Genomic DNA, 16,562 nt, shown 5'->3' on the forward strand with positions numbered 1-16,562 from the left:
ACCAGGTCTGCTTCTGTTAATTCCCCCCCTCCTCCTTTTGTTCCACACCATATTTCTCCATCCCGCCCTCCGTCCCATCTCTGTCACTATCTCTCTATCTCTATGTGACCCTCTATGACCTTGAAATAGCAACACAGTGCCAAGAGAAGGGCGGGAGGTAAAGGGGTGAGAGAAGGAGGGAACTAGGAGGGGGGAGATGGATGAGGGGAGGGCAGCAGCAGGTGGTTGTCATGGAAACAGCGCAGATTGTTACACTACTCACGTCAACAGGCGAGTGTAGATGGGGGGATATACGTCAGCACATACGTAAGTACCCACAAACCCCCGTTTGGTAAATATCAACCACATGAGTCTATGCCGCCGAGGAGTGGGGAGCACGTGAGTGTGAAACAGAGGATGACAGGCGGGCTGGCAGACAGGCAGGGAGGGACTCGCGCGCGTACACACCATCTTGCACACACAGAGGCACGAGCACACACTCTCCCTCTCCCCTTTCTATTTTTTTTCTTACTTACACACACACACGCACGCACGTACGCACGCACGCACGCACACACACACACACACACACACACACACACACACACACACACAGAGAGAGACTCCCACATAGATACCCACTCCTTCACACACCAGCTTCCACACATACAGGGGCACAAGCTGATTCCTCATACTAAAGGACCGCCGGACTCACATGGACAGAAACACCTGACTAAACACACCTCCACAGAAACACACACTTACTCTCTCTCTCTCATGCACAAAAACAAAACACACACCATTACACACTCTCTCCTCCTCACACGCACTCACACATTTCACACATCACGGAGAGAGAGAGAGAGATGACGAGAGAGAGATAGAGAGGGAGAAAGAAAGACAGAGGGAGCGAGAGAGAGAGAGAGGACGGCAGAGACAGAAACCGAGAGAGAAAGTGCGAGAGAGGTGAAAAGATTGAGAAAGAGAGAGAGAGAGAGCAGTGAGAGTGGTTCTAGGTATCTTCCCGGGCTCAACGTTCTCATCTGCTCCCTGTCCTAATTGTGGCGCATGGAGAATGAGATTTCTGAGTCACAGTCTTAGCCAGTTGTGTGTGTGAGCTCGGGGAACAGGGGAGAGAGGGAGAGGAAGAGAGGGAGAGGGTCCATATAGACGGATGCGGAGAGAGGGAGAGGCTAAGAATGAAATATTTAGGGAAACATGTAACAGCATTGATGACGGGGGAAAGGGGCAGGGGAGAGAAAGAGAGATGGAGCCAGGCAGGTGATGTTTTTTATGACTCCATATGCTGTTTTGGACAGGATGTACCTGGGGGTGTCGATCGAAAAGAGGAGATGAGAAAGAAGGGGAAAAAGAGTGAAGGATGAGAGAGAGGCAGAGAGATGAAGCGAGGTAGGGAGGAATGAGGAAGAGAGAGACGGGGAGAGATTTGAGGAAGAAAGAGAGAGATAGAGAAAGGTTTAGAGAGATAGAGAGAGAGAGAGAGAGAGAGAGAGAGAGAGAGAGAGACACAGAAGGATGGAGAGAGAGAGGTAATTAGCTCCGGAGCACCAGAATGCCCCGGGGAGTCGGGATTTAGGCTCGCGCTTGAGCGGCTTGAGAGTATCCAGTTCTCCGCTCTCTTGGTGTGTTTGTGCACGTGTGTGTGTGTGTGCGTGCGTGCTTGCTTGCATGCGTGCGTGTGCATGTGTGTCCGTGTGTGTGTGTGTTTGTGTATGTGTATGTGTGTGGGCATTCAAGACTGAGTAAGTGAGGAAGCGTGCCTGGTCTCGGCATCAAAACAAGAAACAGCCGTTGTGTAACCAAGAAAATAAATGAAATATGTAAAACAGCAGCACGTCCTGGAGGCAGCATATAATGGAAAATAGTAGCTAGAGCTGGCTAATGTAATAACCCTGCCTTCTCAATCATTCATGAAGGGGAAGTTAGCGTGGCATTATTGGACGCTAACGCTGGGCCTTTCTTCTTAAATATTTCATGCTAATTGTGTTAGCGCGGGATAATTGACAGGTGTGGTGTGTTAGCGTTAGCGCAGTGCTTGTTTGCAGGTCTGGCCGGTAGTGGTGCTAGCGACAGGCTAGGGGAGACAGACAGACAGGTGACGCGGGGAAGCCTCGCGTCCTCCTGTTCTCCTCTAGAAAGTAGGTGAGCAGATGTCTACCATTTCCTGGGGGAAGGAGATAAATTAAGTTTCCTCTCTCTCTCGCTCTCTCTGTCTCTCTCTGTCCTTTGCTGTATCATCTCACTCTATCTATCACTTCCTCTCTTCATCCTACCCTCTCTGTGTGTCTCTCTCCCTTCCTAATTATTTCCCTCATATCTCTCTATCATCTCAACTCCCTCTTACTCCACCCCAATTGCCCTCTCCCTCTCCAACTTATTGCCTCACCTCTCTCTCTCTCTTATCTCTTCCCACCTGGCACTTTCTCAGTCCCCCATTTCTTTCCCCTATGCTCCCACACCCACTATTTTCTATACTTTTCATTTCTCTCTCCTCTGTCCCTCTTTCAACCAATCCTTTCCCTCCCTTCTCCCTTTCCATCTCTCATCCCTCTCTCCTTCTCACTTTCGTCCCCTGCAGGCGAACAAGCTCCGCACCAAAACACTGAAGAACACTCTGAACCCGGTGTGGAGCGAGACGCTGATGTACCACGGCATCACCGCTATCGACATGACCACCAAAACCCTCAGGTACTGAACTACAGAGATCTACAACTCCTATGTGTATGTTTTACTGGCATATTTTATAAAACAACTTGCCAACGGTTCCCAGAGGGCCATCTGGCCAATTAATTATCCAGCGGACTGCCACACACACTGGCCAACTGTTCCATTAGCAGTCGTCGCGATAACCCACTCAGGTGTTGGCTCCCGTTCAGAGTCTCAGCCCCCTCATTCCTCAAGTGCTCTTGATACAGAGCGCTGGAGTGATGTAGGTCGAGCGCGGCAACTTTGTGCGTCTGTGTTTGTTTGTGCGTTTGGTGCCGTCATGATAATGCAGCAATGTAAAACACATGCCTCAGGGATATACACAGACATAGGCACACACACGCACGCACACACACACACACACACACACACACACACACACACACACACACACACACACACACACACACACACACACACACACACACACACACATACAATGCCTTCAGAAAGTATTCACACCCCTTGACTTTTTCCACAGTTTGTTGCGTTACAAAGTGGAATTAAAATGGATTTAAATGTCATTTTTTGTCAACGATCTACACAAAATACTCTGTCAAAGTGGAAGACAATTTCAAACATTTGTTAAAAATATATAAAATAAAAGCACTATTAAATCTGGATTACATAAGTATTCAACCCCCTGAGTCAATACATGTTAGAATCACCTTTGGCAGTGATTAAAGCAGTGAGTCTTTCTGGGTAAGCCTCTAAGAGCATTGCCAACATGGATTGAACAATGTTTGCACATTAGTTTTTCAAAAATTATTCAAGCTCTGTCAAGATGGTTGTTGATCCTTGCTAGACAGCCATTTTCAAGTCTTGCAGTCAAAACTGTAACTTGGCCACTCAGAAACATTCAATGTCGTCTTGGTAAGCAACTCTAGTGTATATTTGGCCTTGTGTTCAAGGTTAATGTCCTGCTGAAAGGTGCATTTGTCTCCCAGTGTCTGGTGGAAAGCAGACTGAACCAGGTTTTCCTCTAGGATTTTGCCTGTGCTTAGCTCTATTCCATTTACTTTTATCCCAAAAAAGTCCTCAGTCCTTGCCAATGACCAGCATACCCATAACATGATGCAGCCACCACCATGCTTGAAAATATGAAGAGTGGTACTCAGTGATGTATTGCATTGGAATTTACCCAAACTTAACTCCGTATTCAGGACATAAAGTTAATTTCTTTGCCATATTTTTTGCAGTTTTACTTCAGTGCCTTATTGCAAACACGATGCATGTTTTGGAATATTTTTATTCTGTACAGGCTTCCTTCTTTTCACTCTGTCATTTAGGTTAGTATTGTGGATTAACTACAATGTTGTTGATCTATCCTCAGTTTTCTCCTGTCACAGCCATTAAACTCTGTAACTGTTTTAAAGTCACCATTGGTCTCATGTTGAAATCCTTGAGCCGTTTCCTTCCTTTCCGGCAACTGAGTTAGGAAGGACGCCTGTATCTTTGCAGTGACTGGGTGTATTGATACACCATCCAAAGTGTAGTTAATAACTTCACCATGCTCAAAGGGATATTCAGCATCTGCTTTAAAAAAAATGACCCATCTACCAATAGGTGCCCTTCTTTGCGAAGCATTGGAAAACCTCCCTGGTCTTTGTGGTTGAATCTGTGTTTGAAATGCACTGCTTGACTGAGGGACCTTACAGATAATTGTATGTGTGGAGTACAGAAAGGAAGTAGTCATTCAAAAATCATGTCAAACACTATTATTGCACACAGAGTCCATTAAATGTATTATGTGATTTGTGAAGCAAATTTATACTCCTGAACTTATTTAGGTTTGCCATAACAAAGTGGTTGATCACTTATTGACTCACACTTCTCACCCCTTCTTCTAATGCATCCGGCCTACGGTGTGCGCTGGACAGATATCCTCTGGCATGCAGTCAAGGGCAGACACAGGGCAGAGAAGCCATGTAGCGCCCCACAGACACACAGACACACACACACACTCCATCTCTTTGTAGATAAGGATTCAGGAAAGACCCTGAATGCCCGGGGAACCCACCTGACCACCAGCCAAGGATACAGCTTCCAGACACAGGCCAGCACAGAAGCTAGGGAGAGTCGGGAAAGGGGGGACAGAACGGAAGATAGAGAGGGAGGGGTGCCAAGAAAGAGAGGGTGAAATGTGGAAAAGAGGGGGATGCCAAGAAAGAGGGAAGAGAGAGAGGGATGCCAAGAAAGAAGGGTATAGATGAGGACAGACAGGGGAAAGGAAAGGGAGGAGAGGATAGAAGAGAGAATTGGGGTTCCAAGAAAGAGAGAGAGTTATATAGAAATAGATAGACAGTGGGGGAGTGGATGCAGAGCAAACTTTTAAAGACAGAAAAAATTGAGGGGAGAGAGTAATAACTGGGAATTTGGAATTAGCATAGCATAGGCAGTGGATGTGAATAGGGAATTGTAGCGTAGCCTTGGCAGTGGATGTGAACAGGGAATTGTAGTGTAGCAATATCTGGCTAAATTATTAGAGAACACTTGTAACTACGCAATAAATCTTTTCTAAAACGGTTTGATGCACAGTGGATTCAACAGTTACAGACGTTTCAGTTCAGACCTCCATCCAACATGTTCCTATCACTGAGGTCCTACTGTATCTCTCTACACTGAGTATACAAAACATTGCTATTTCCATGCCGTAGACTGACCAGGTGAATCCAGGTGAAAGCTATGATCCCATATTGATGTTACTTGTTAAATCCACCTCAAATCAGTGTAGATGAAGGGGAGGAGACAGGTTCAAGAAGGATTTTTAAGCCTGGAGACAATTGAGACATGGATTATGTGTGTGTGTCATTCAGAGGGTGAATGGGCAAGACTGAATATTTAAGTGCTGTTGAACGGGGTATGGTAGTAGGTGCCAGACGCACCGGTTTGTGTCAATAACTGCAACGCTGCTGGGTTTTTCACACTCAACCGTTTCCTGTGTGTATCAAGAATGGTCCACCACCCAAAGGACATCCAGCCAACTTGACACAACTGTGGGAAGCATTGGAGTCAACATGGACCAGCATCCCTGTGGAACGCTTTCAACACCTTGTAGAGTCCATGCCCCGACGAAATAAGGTTGTTCTGAGAGCAAAAGGGGGTTATGTGGTCCAACAAACATCCCACCATCATTTAATATAGAATGACACATAAAATGGTTACTGATCCGTTATATAAGAATTGGTCAAATGCATGTTACTGCAACCCTGCGGTATGTCTCACACTGATAAAGATGCAGAGAACAGGGTGTGTGTGTGTGTGTGTGTGTGTGTGTGTGTGTGTGTGTGTGTGTGTGTGTGTGTGTGTGTGTGTGTGTGTGTGTGTGTGTGTGTGTGTGTGAGAGAGAGGAAACACGACTAGCATACCGCAGTTGTCATAGAGACATGAGCCAAACCTTAGGCCATTCTCAGTTCTTGAAACGTCTCAAGTGCACTATAGAGGCACAAATGTACTCTCAATTTTGTTTTTCATATTTCTTCAACACAAGATTTGCCAAATGTAGGCTTACTCTACTACTCTCTTCACACTGAGGTTCCGAGCAGAGCTATTGTGCAACACACGTCTGCCTGTCTGTCTGCTGTCAATGAGGACAGACAGACTTTCAGACAGACAGACAGACAGACAGACAGACAGGCAGGCAGGCAGGCAGGCAGGCAGGCAGGCAGGCAGGCAGACAGACAGACAGACAGACAGACAGACAGACATGTACAGGACAGAGTATAGCTACAGTTAACTGACAAAATGAAGGAAACACCAACATATGGTGTCTTAATAGGGCGTTGGGGCTCCACGAGCCAGAACAGCTTCAATGCACCTTGCCATAGATTCTGGAATGTCTGGAACTCTATTTCTATTATTATTATTATAGAACCTTTATTTAACTAGGCAAGTCAGTTAAGAACAAATTCTTATTTACAATGGCGGCCTAACCCGGGATGCAACACCATTATTTAATTGTCCTTTTTTTATGGTGGGGGAAAATGTTGGGTTGAGATCTGGTCACATGATCATGGCATATGGTTTATATCATTTTCATGCTCATCAAACCATTCAATGACCAGTCCTGCCCTGTGGATGGGCTATTGTCATCCTATGGAGGCATAGCCATGGTAGCCTAAGCATGCTGGGATGTTTAATTGCTTAATTAACTCAGGAACCACACCCGTGTGGAAGCACCTGCTTTTAATATACTTTGTATCCCTCATTTACTCAAGTGTTTCCATTATTTTGGCAGTTACCTGTAGATCAGTGAGGCTTCTATTTGCAGCTTGGCGCGGCCCAGAGTTTACCGATAGACACTGATCAAAATGAGCGTACTCCTCACTGCTAGCTCTTGAGAGGACATGTATCTTTCTCACTTTCTGCGTGTGTATGTGTGTGGCATGCCTGTCTGTGTGTATCTGTGTGTGTGCCTGTGCGCGTGCGTGTAGGCTGTGTGTGTGCGACATGGACAGGCTCGGTCGTAACGAGTTTATCGGAGAGGTCCGGGTCGCCTTGAAGAAACTGAGCAAGGGCGAGAGCAAAAGATTCAAAATGGGTCTGGAGAGAATCACACAGGTATGTAGTGGATGTGTGTGTTTGTGTGCGTGTGCGCGTGTATGCGTCAGTTCGTCAATGGGCTCTAATGATTTACAAGCTGTGTATTGAAATCAACCTCCCTTCTCCCACTCAGAACAAAGACATGAACAAAGAAACCGTGGAGCAAGGAACACCTGTGGCTGAGGAAGAGGTACGAAGATGACCATCAGTGTCATAAATAGTAGAGATTGTCATATAGAGATAGTAGTGGCCGTAGCAGGAGTAGTAACAGTAGTTGTGCTACTACTAGTACTGTAGGAGTAGTAATAACAGTGGTGCCACGATGATAGCAGTAGTACTAATCCCAGGGTTATTGACAGTCCTGTGACTGATTTCCCAACATGCAATTGAATTAATCTTATTATTTTCATTCATTTTATAACTTACTACAAATTAAAATGATTATATGTTTTTAATTGCCAGTTTTACATGTGTTGGTTTTAATTTGACATACGTGAATTAAATCTGACATTTAATTGACATGCATTAAGGGCACTATGAATAAAGTTGATTTTAAAGTTGTAGTGGTGTCACGGCTAATTGTTTCCCCCCTCCCCCAGCGTGGTCGTATCCTGGTGTCGCTCTGCTACAGCCCAGAAAAGAGCTGTTTACTGGTTGGCATCGTACGCTGTGCCCACCTCGCCGCCATGGACTCCAATGGGTACTCTGACCCCTTCGTCAAGATGTAAGTCTTGAGACACACACACACATACACACACAAAGGACGGAATGATGATGTGATGATGGATGGAACGAATGGAGGAACGGATGGAGGAGAGGTTGTCGTTGCTGTCCCTTGTCGTTTCACATTACTTGTTGTTATACATTTAGTAGGTCTTGTGGTGTCCTGTTGCTAGATGCCAGTCAGCAGTCATCCCTGTTGTGCCGGCTGGAACATATAGGGCAGCAACAAAGGCTCTCTAGCTTTACCGCAAAAGTGGAAGAGACAAGTGGAAGGGGGAGAAAGTAAAGAACTTGTCTGTCGGCCCTGCATTAAAGACCAAAATTGGTTAAAGGAAATTGCGATGAATAAAAAAGTATGCCAGTTTCATTCAAGGACCAAAAATGTACAGCTGTGCCACATAGATTGCAACATAGTTGGGGAGAGATTTTTGTTTTACCGTTTCCAAAAAACAGCGGCAGATTCAAAACGCAGAGTTTTTCAATTTAAATGATGATACAAAATTCTTGCAACCAATAGAATGTTGTATACAGTCTATATATATTTTATACAGTATGTCACATTGACAGACTCTACCACAACCTTAGTGTATGAGTCATGACACATTAAAACTTTATTTATGCTCCGTACAAATTGACAGGGAGACTGACTGGCATAAATTAATACATGCAACAAAAATCAATAATCAACGGCCATTACTCTCTGGAGTCTACACTGTCGCTAGTCAATGTTTCCCAATCTGGTCCTACAATACCCCCTCGACTGCATATTTTCTCTTCCAGTTTTGCAAGATAGCACACCTGATTCAACTAATCAGCTACTCGTTAAAGCCTTTGATTGGTTGAATCGGGGGTGCTGGATGTGCTAGTTCTGGGCTGCAACTAAAAGGTGCAGTCGTGAAAGGTTTCCTAGGATCACTTTGGGAATCACTGCGGTGGCATTATGTAAGCTAGCGGGTTCATTGTTATTCATATGGCAACCTGTACTGTACATATACTGTCGGCATCATGTCTTGACAGAGCATTCCGGCTGAGCCAGAGTCCCAAATGGCACCATATTTCCTATGGGCCATGGTCAAAAAGGTAGTGCACTAGGGAAATAGGATGCCATTTGGGACGTATTCTCGGCGTAAACGGCTAATCATTATTCATACACTTCACACCTGAATATGAAAATCCCCAACAGTCATTAGATTCAGTTTCTACTCCTACATGGTTTCATAAAAATAAAAAAATGTCCTTTTTGCTATTTGCTTGTAGTGTTGATTTTGATGAGATGATGCTCTAAAAGCATCATCTGTAACTTTCGATTGAAACAGAGTGGTATATCTACTTTAGATTTTTACAAAGTGTCTTTGCTGCGAGTTGAGAACCAATGAAATCAGATTCCCTCCCGCTCGCAAAGGTTGCGCCATCTTCCCCTTCGTTTGAGGAAAGATTTTAAATGTTAAAAAAAGAGTAACGTTAAAATACCTATCATGTTACACATTTAATAACGACAGAATGCATTTAAATCTTCACCCATAGTAAAAACCTTTGTAGGACTTAATACAAATATTTTATTGATAGGAGCAGGGGAAAACAACAAAACACAGCAAAGACGTCATTCACGATAAGTAATAAAATAAAGACAGCACTTCTAAAAGCCTACTTCACACCATAGCCTGCTGAATTTGCAAGATAACTTTTCTTTCATTTAGATTTTGGCACAAATGTAAATGTGGCACTGACTCGCCCAAGGATTGATGTTTTGGCGTTGTCTCAATGAAGAGTTTGGCGTTCGACTATCCACGTGCAGTTACAAATCTGCTAGCAGCTAGCTAGCTTCAGTTAGCTGAGTAGATCTAGCTTGCTCCGTAGTATACCCCTCTGATTCATAGTATAGGGCTCTGAGTTCACTTGTTTGTAAACTGTGGTGAGGAAGGGTGGGACTTGAATGGAAAGACTATACATCCAAGTGTGTAAATCAAAGACGAGATCGGACAACGGTACAAATAATAAGAAATGTATAATCAATCAAATGTATTTATAAAGCTCTTTTTACATCAGCCAATGTCACAAAGTGCTATACAGAAACCCAGCCTAAAACCCCAAACAGAAAGCAATGCAGATATAGAAGCACGGTGGCTAGGAAAAACTACATAGAAAGGCAGGAACCTAGGAAGAAACCTGGAGAGGAACCAGGCTCTGAGGGGTGGCCAGTCCTCTTCTGGCTGTGCCGGGTGGAGATTATAACAGTACATGGCCATTAAGGCCAAATTGTTCTTCAAGATGTTCAGGGTCAAATAATAATCACAGTAGAGGGTGCAACAGGTCAGTACCTCAGGAGTAAATGTCAGTTGGCTTTTCAAAGCCAAGCATTGAGAGGTAGAGAGGTAGAGAGAGAGAGAGACGCGCATGCATTGGAGTGATATAGATATGTTTAATGCATCACCAACCCATATGAGAGATTGAGCTTCTGGTATCATATCGAATCATACACAATACCTGTGGCTGTACAGTATCTCGGAAGTCAGTGGGCTTAAGGATGGAGAGAAGATGTTAGTCGAGAGGAAAATGGGTTTATAAATGACGACGTATATCCTCGTTCTCATTGATGACTCCCTCCTCGACACTCCTCCCCCATTCCTATTGAAATGTAGGAAAATAGGTAGGAAGTAGGAACTCAATCTAAAGACCAAAAGATGGAGAGAAGAGGTTAGTCAACGGGGCAAAAAAAAAAAGAGGTCTATCACTAACTACATACACTCTCATTCTCATTCATGGCTCCCTGAAACTCGTTCTACTCCTCCAACTTCGCCATTGAGATCATTGAGCTGTGAATCGAAGGCTATAATCACACAAAGATACGAAGCAGAGAAGCAGTAAGCAGAAATAGCTGTTTTTCTTCTTTTTTTTCTCCCTTTCCTCGTTTTTCTCCACTTTTTGCTGTTCATTGATTTGTTCCTGTTCTTTAGAGCCAGAGCTGGGTGTCTTATCTGCCTCTATTTTGATGTACGGCGCGATAGAGTCCTGGAGTCAAGAGATTGTCTCTGTTTTTCTCTTATTTTAATCTCTTTTTTTTTAATCTGTGACATGCAGTATCTGTTGTTTTAGTATGTCAGAGCTGCGTTCAAGGAGCTCTCTTATTTTACAGTCACAAATCTTACTTTAGGCACTCTCTTATTTGAGAGTTTCTCATATTTTGCTGTCTTTGATGTGCAGTTCAGCATCTGAGTTATGTTCAAGGCACTTTCTTATTTTACAGTCACAAATCCAATTATTTGTCTACGACATCCACTCCATGTGATTAAGTAGGCTTCTGTCTGAGTTGCGTTCAAGTCGCTTTTCTCTTAGTTCCTCATCTTTTCTGTCTTTTCTGTCTTTTCAGGAGCGAGGTCTGTATCTGAGCTGCGTTCGACCCTCTCGCTCTCTCTTCTTGTACAGCTCCCTTTTGAATTTTCTTTGCCATACACTGCCTGTTATATAGTAGCCTATGTCTGAGCTGCGTTCGAGACACTGTCTCTTCTTTCACAGTCTCCAATCTCTTTGAAATTCACCACCTGCTTTTTTAGTTAGTAGCCTATTATGTCTGAGCTGTGTTCGAGACACCGTCTCTCTTCTCGTACAGTGGGGAGTTGTTCTGCGTGTTTGTTTGAAGTGTGTTCAGTCAAGCTAGTCGGAAGAATCAGAAGCAGCGGAGTGTTGCAACTGCGGCTGCTGGGGTATTGCCTCAGAGCGAGGAGTCCTGTTAATCCTGTCTGTGATCTTTTGTTGTTCCTCAAAGAGAGTAACTATTTGCCTGTACTGTTTGTGATGGTGGTTTAAAGACATACACTGTAAATCTGTAAGGGAAAGACAGTGCTCAAAACTGAGTGGTGGTGCAGCTGAAATGTAAGGTTTACATGAGTGGAAAAAGGCACAGCTCTTGCTCTTCAAGTGATAAAATATGTTTATTTCGGTTAAAAGCATTGACGTTTCATCGTCATAAGACTGGTGAGTCATCATTTTCCCCTCATGGCGGTCTGTAACTTCTACAGTTATAAGTGCTGCCCCTGCACTTGCTTGCAAACTGTGACCCTGACTCCTTGGCTGTATTTGAGAGTATCATTCTAGATCTACTGACTGATCTACAAATTACAGATAGAGTAGTTATTTAGGAGGCAAGGGTGATTTGTAGATCAGTCAGTCTGCTCAGTGAGTCAGTGATCAGCGACTGAGCAGAATTGATGCTCTGAAACACAGCCAAGGTGTGCAGCCCAATTGGCATCCTATTCCCTAAACAGTGCACTACATTTGCCCAGAGCCCTATGGGACGCCCAAATTACGCCCTATTCCCAATTTAGTGCACTACTTTTCACCAGGGCCCATATGGCTCGGGGAAAAGTAGTGCTTTAGGGAATAGAGTGCTATTTGGGATGCGGCCTGTGTGATTCTTACCTGTCAGACTTATTCTCACTGTCTGTAGGAGAGTAACTGCAGTGCGTGTGGATGCCACCATCTCTCTCTCACTCTGTCTCAGTGTGTGTGTGTCGTTGAACCTACTTTTATAGCAGCTAAGATCCGCTATGCCCCTGGCATCCCAGAATGCATTGCTTCGTACACACCTGCACAGCAGTAGTTGGCTGCTGGTCAGGGACTTAGTGTGTGTATGCACACGTGCATGTGTGTGAGTGCATCTTTGTCTGTGCGCGTGCAGGTGTGCATGTGATATCAACACGTATAGATATAGCCTACAGTACACTAAGCTGGAAGTTGATTTGTGTGCTGTCTGCAGTTTCACATACCCCAGCAGAAAACGTGTTAAGAGATTAAGTAGGGTTCAGTTTTGGGCTCACATGAACTTACACATTGTCCGCATCCCAAATGGCACTCCATTCCCTGTTTAGTGAACTACTTTTGACCAGGGCCCATAGGGTAAACTTTACAGAGAACAGGGTGCCATTTGGGACACAGCATAACTTATGGCTGGGGGTCTCCAACTCTGGTCCTGGAAAGCTATTGGGTGTGCAAGCTTTTGCTCCAACCCAGCACTAACACCTCTAACATGAGGAAAGAGAACAACAAGAGACAGAGCGTGATCAAAATGGTCAATGCATGACATTATTTCCGAGCCGTTTTTAGAGGGGAGGGAGACAAAAAATATATATATGCTAATCATCGATGAGCAAGTCAAAAGCTGGAGCCAAGAGCAAGACAAATGGGTTCCCAGAGTTCCTGAGTCAGACTCTTAATAACCTTCTCATTACAAATGTCCCGGGGCTTTCAACCAGAGCCAAAAAAAGACGGGGCAGAGCTGTGTGAAACAAGGATGTCAGTTTCAAACAATCAACGTTGACTCCAAAACACATTCCTTACCCCAGGATACTTCAGCTGTTGACTATCCGGGAGAATGAAGAAAAAGGAGCACTCTGTTGCTGGGTAAATCTGAATGATTTATTGGTGGGAGAAACAACCACCTTTCGGCATGAATCGCCTTTGTCAGTGCCTTAAGTAGGAAGAATGTGGAAGGCACCTACATACCCTCGCAGGGGAGGGTCCCACTCATGTCAATCAAGCATGTCAGTAATGTCAATAGTAGCAACCACACAGGTTATTTAAACAAGAGTATGATCATCATTGACTGTTTGAAAAAAATAAATGCTGGGCCGGAACAAAAGCCTGCACACCCAGTAGCTCATCCAAGATTTGATGGATGATCTTGGACTAGGAGATTCCTCACTCTTATAATAACCATAGAGATACATTATGTTGTACTTAATTCTATGCTGATGAACTTCTCATTACAAATGTCCAGGGGGCCTTTTCCCATCCTTTCCGAGATATGATTGGCTCGTATGGTTTGAGCCGCCTACTACTGGACTTTACAATTCACTTAAGCATATTTCAAAATCCCAATCACCCACACAACCCCTTCGGCCCTGTTTAGAACGACCAAGAGGCTATTCCATCACTTTGTAATGAACACGATGGGAGACAGAGAGCTGGTTTCAAGCTCAGGGCACAGCAGGTGTTTATTGTAAAGGACCACAGGAGGAGGCAGGTAGCTGGGTCCAGGGCCAGGCAGAAGGTCATACACAGGGGGTCCAAAAAGGCAACAGTACAGGCAGGAGAAAGGCTAGTAACGTTGTCTGGGAGATCAGGCAATAGGTTGATAACAGGAACTCTGAAGTCCAGGCAGAGAATAGGCAAAAACCAGCACTCCAAATAGAAGTGTGTCACAAAACAAACAGTACCTCACAATGATGGGGTGCAAAGAACTGAACTAAATAGTGTGCGATAATGATCAGGTGATCAGAATTCAGGTGATTGGGATCTGGAGAGTGAGCTGCGTTCAGGGGATCTACGTGTTTGAGAGTGTGTGTTGGAAGCAGACGTTACAGTCTTGCAGACCACTATTGACCTCTAGGTCAGTTGCTCTTGGTGGGTTGCCTGCCTTTCCTCTGTTTTCCTCTCTTCTCGGATACAGATCAACTGAAATATCAGAGCAACGTTCCATCAACATTTTAAAGACCGATATAAGCCTCTCCAGTAGTGCTGGTGTGTTGCCTACTTGCCGTTCCTCTATTTTCTTCTCTCTGTTAAGGCAGATGATAATTGCTTCAAACCAGACGCCATAAAGAGACATGATATAGTTGAAACAAGGATGTCCGTTTTACTCTATCCCGAATGGCAGTCCATTCCCTATATAGTGCACTACTTTCGACCATGGCCTGTAGGGTTCTTTTCAAAGGAAGTACACTAACTAGGGGTTAGGGTGCTCTTTGGGATGCAAACCCTGTTCCTCTGGTGCCGAGTAAGCAAACTGTCATCTTAGTCTGTGTCGAGTTGATGTGTGAGCCTCTGAACTGGGCAGTTAGTTTTGCTCCTCTCTCTCCTCGCTCTCCCCTCTCCCCGCTGTCCAACTGTCACTCTGTTTCTCTATCCTCTGTCTCTGTGTGAAATTGGCTTTTTTTTTTTTACTCTTTCACTCTGGTTTGCTCTCATTCACTCTCTCTCTGTCTATCTCTGTCACTCCTTTTTTCTCTGTCTTCTTTCTCTGTGTGAAATTGGCAGTTTTTCTCATTATTTCACTCTTGTCTCTCTCCCTCCATCCCTCTCTCTGTCTTCATTTTTCTCCTTTTTTGGTTGAGGACTCTCTTTCTCTATCTCAATCAATCAAATTCAAATTTGTTTTATAAATCCCTTTTTACATCAGCAGTTATCACAAAGTGCTTATACCCAGCCTAAAACCCCTAAAGAGCAAGCAATGCAGATGTAGAAGCACAGTGGCTGGGAAAAACTCACCAGAAAAGGCAGGAACCTAAGAAGCAACCTAGAGAGGAACCGGGCTCCAAGGGGTGGCCAGTCCTCTTCCATATTTCTATCTATTCCTTTCTCTAAACATCCCTCTCTCCCACTTCTCAAACAGACCAAGTTTGTTTCTTTCTTTCACTGGGTTGGTTGAGAACTCTCTCATATTGGATCTTTCGTTCTCTCTCTCATCCCTCTCTCCCTCTCTCCTGTCTTGTTGTTGTGTACAAACCCCAACCCTAGCGGCACATCTATTAGCTTGTCAGCGAGTACGTGTTAATGACGTTGGGCTGAAGGTGGGGGCGTTGGGGGAGTGAGATATCTCTCCCCCGCTCGAACATCTTGACTTCTCCACCTGAATTTATGCTGATGACTCCTCCAATAAAAACCAATGGCCTTCTGGGAAGCCGTCTGTCCCGCTCTTGGCTTGAGCTTTTGAGTCCCTGACTCTCTCATCACCGATTTTCTCTCGCCCTCTCCCCCAAAAAAACGAAATTAACATTTTTTTCCCCTCTTTTTTCTTTCACGCTTTGAGAATTTTGCTAACCCTCTGTCTCTCTCTGTTCTATTTTCCTCCCTCGTTCCAGTGGGGTTTAATGTCACGCCGTGGCGGAAGACAAAATGCCATATAATTGGCTTTGATGTTTCAGAAGTAATAAAAGACCTGTATAAAAGACCTGAATCAGAAAAATAGGGGAAATGCGGCATTTTCAGTGGTCATGCTGTCAACTGTCTAATTAAGATTCCCTCTTTTTCTCATTCTCCTGCTCTCCCTTCATATCTCTCTCTTCCTCTCCCTCTCGATCTCGCTTTCGCTTGCTCTCTTTCTCATCTGTGGTCTCCCTTGCCCTCTAACTCTCTCTACCTATGCCTCATTCTCTTTCACTCTCTATCTCCCTCGCTCTTTTCTCCCCCTCTCTCTCAGTGTGCTGCAGCCTGATATGGGGAAAAAGTCCAAGTACAAAACCACAGTGAAGAAGAAAACTCTCAATCCCGAGTTTAATGAGGTCCTTCCACCCGCTCCGAGCACCACAATACACTCTCCCTAATACATAAACCAATATCTGTCATTTTTCCAATAAACACATACAGATGTAGGATCTTAATTTGAGCAGTTTGCTACAGCAGGAAAATAATCCTGCAGCAACAAGACATTTTAGTTATTATGTGGATTATAATTAATGAACATTTTTGTGTGGGTTGATACATTGCTCGTAATGGCAAATAAATTCCGAAATTTAAAAGTGGAAATCAAGTTTTTAGAAGCTTTTTTTAAAACATTAAACTCAAATACATTACAAGTTTGCATTTCCTGCTGCGCA

General features: G+C 44.3%; 1 protein-coding gene across 2 annotated transcripts in view; it reads left to right on the top strand.

The window, feature by feature from the left end:
• LOC115202106 (double C2-like domain-containing protein beta) overlaps positions 1-16,562 on the top strand; it is a 45,457-nt gene that overhangs the window by 19,754 nt on the left and 9,141 nt on the right. Inside the window, exons 5-9 of one of the 2 annotated variants that reach the window (XM_029765994.1) lie at positions 2,579-2,688; positions 7,140-7,266; positions 7,382-7,438; positions 7,848-7,972; positions 16,166-16,247. In XM_029765994.1, the coding sequence (XP_029621854.1) occupies positions 2,579-2,688; positions 7,140-7,266; positions 7,382-7,438; positions 7,848-7,972; positions 16,166-16,247 (501 nt within the window). The remainder of the gene's footprint in view (positions 1-2,578; positions 2,689-7,139; positions 7,267-7,381; positions 7,439-7,847; positions 7,973-16,165; positions 16,248-16,562) is intronic. The other variant, XM_029765995.1, reaches the window with a different exon arrangement.

This window comes from Salmo trutta, chromosome 11 (assembly GCF_901001165.1).
Source record: "Salmo trutta chromosome 11, fSalTru1.1, whole genome shotgun sequence".
NCBI classification, from domain to species: Eukaryota; Metazoa; Chordata; class Actinopteri; order Salmoniformes; family Salmonidae; genus Salmo; species Salmo trutta.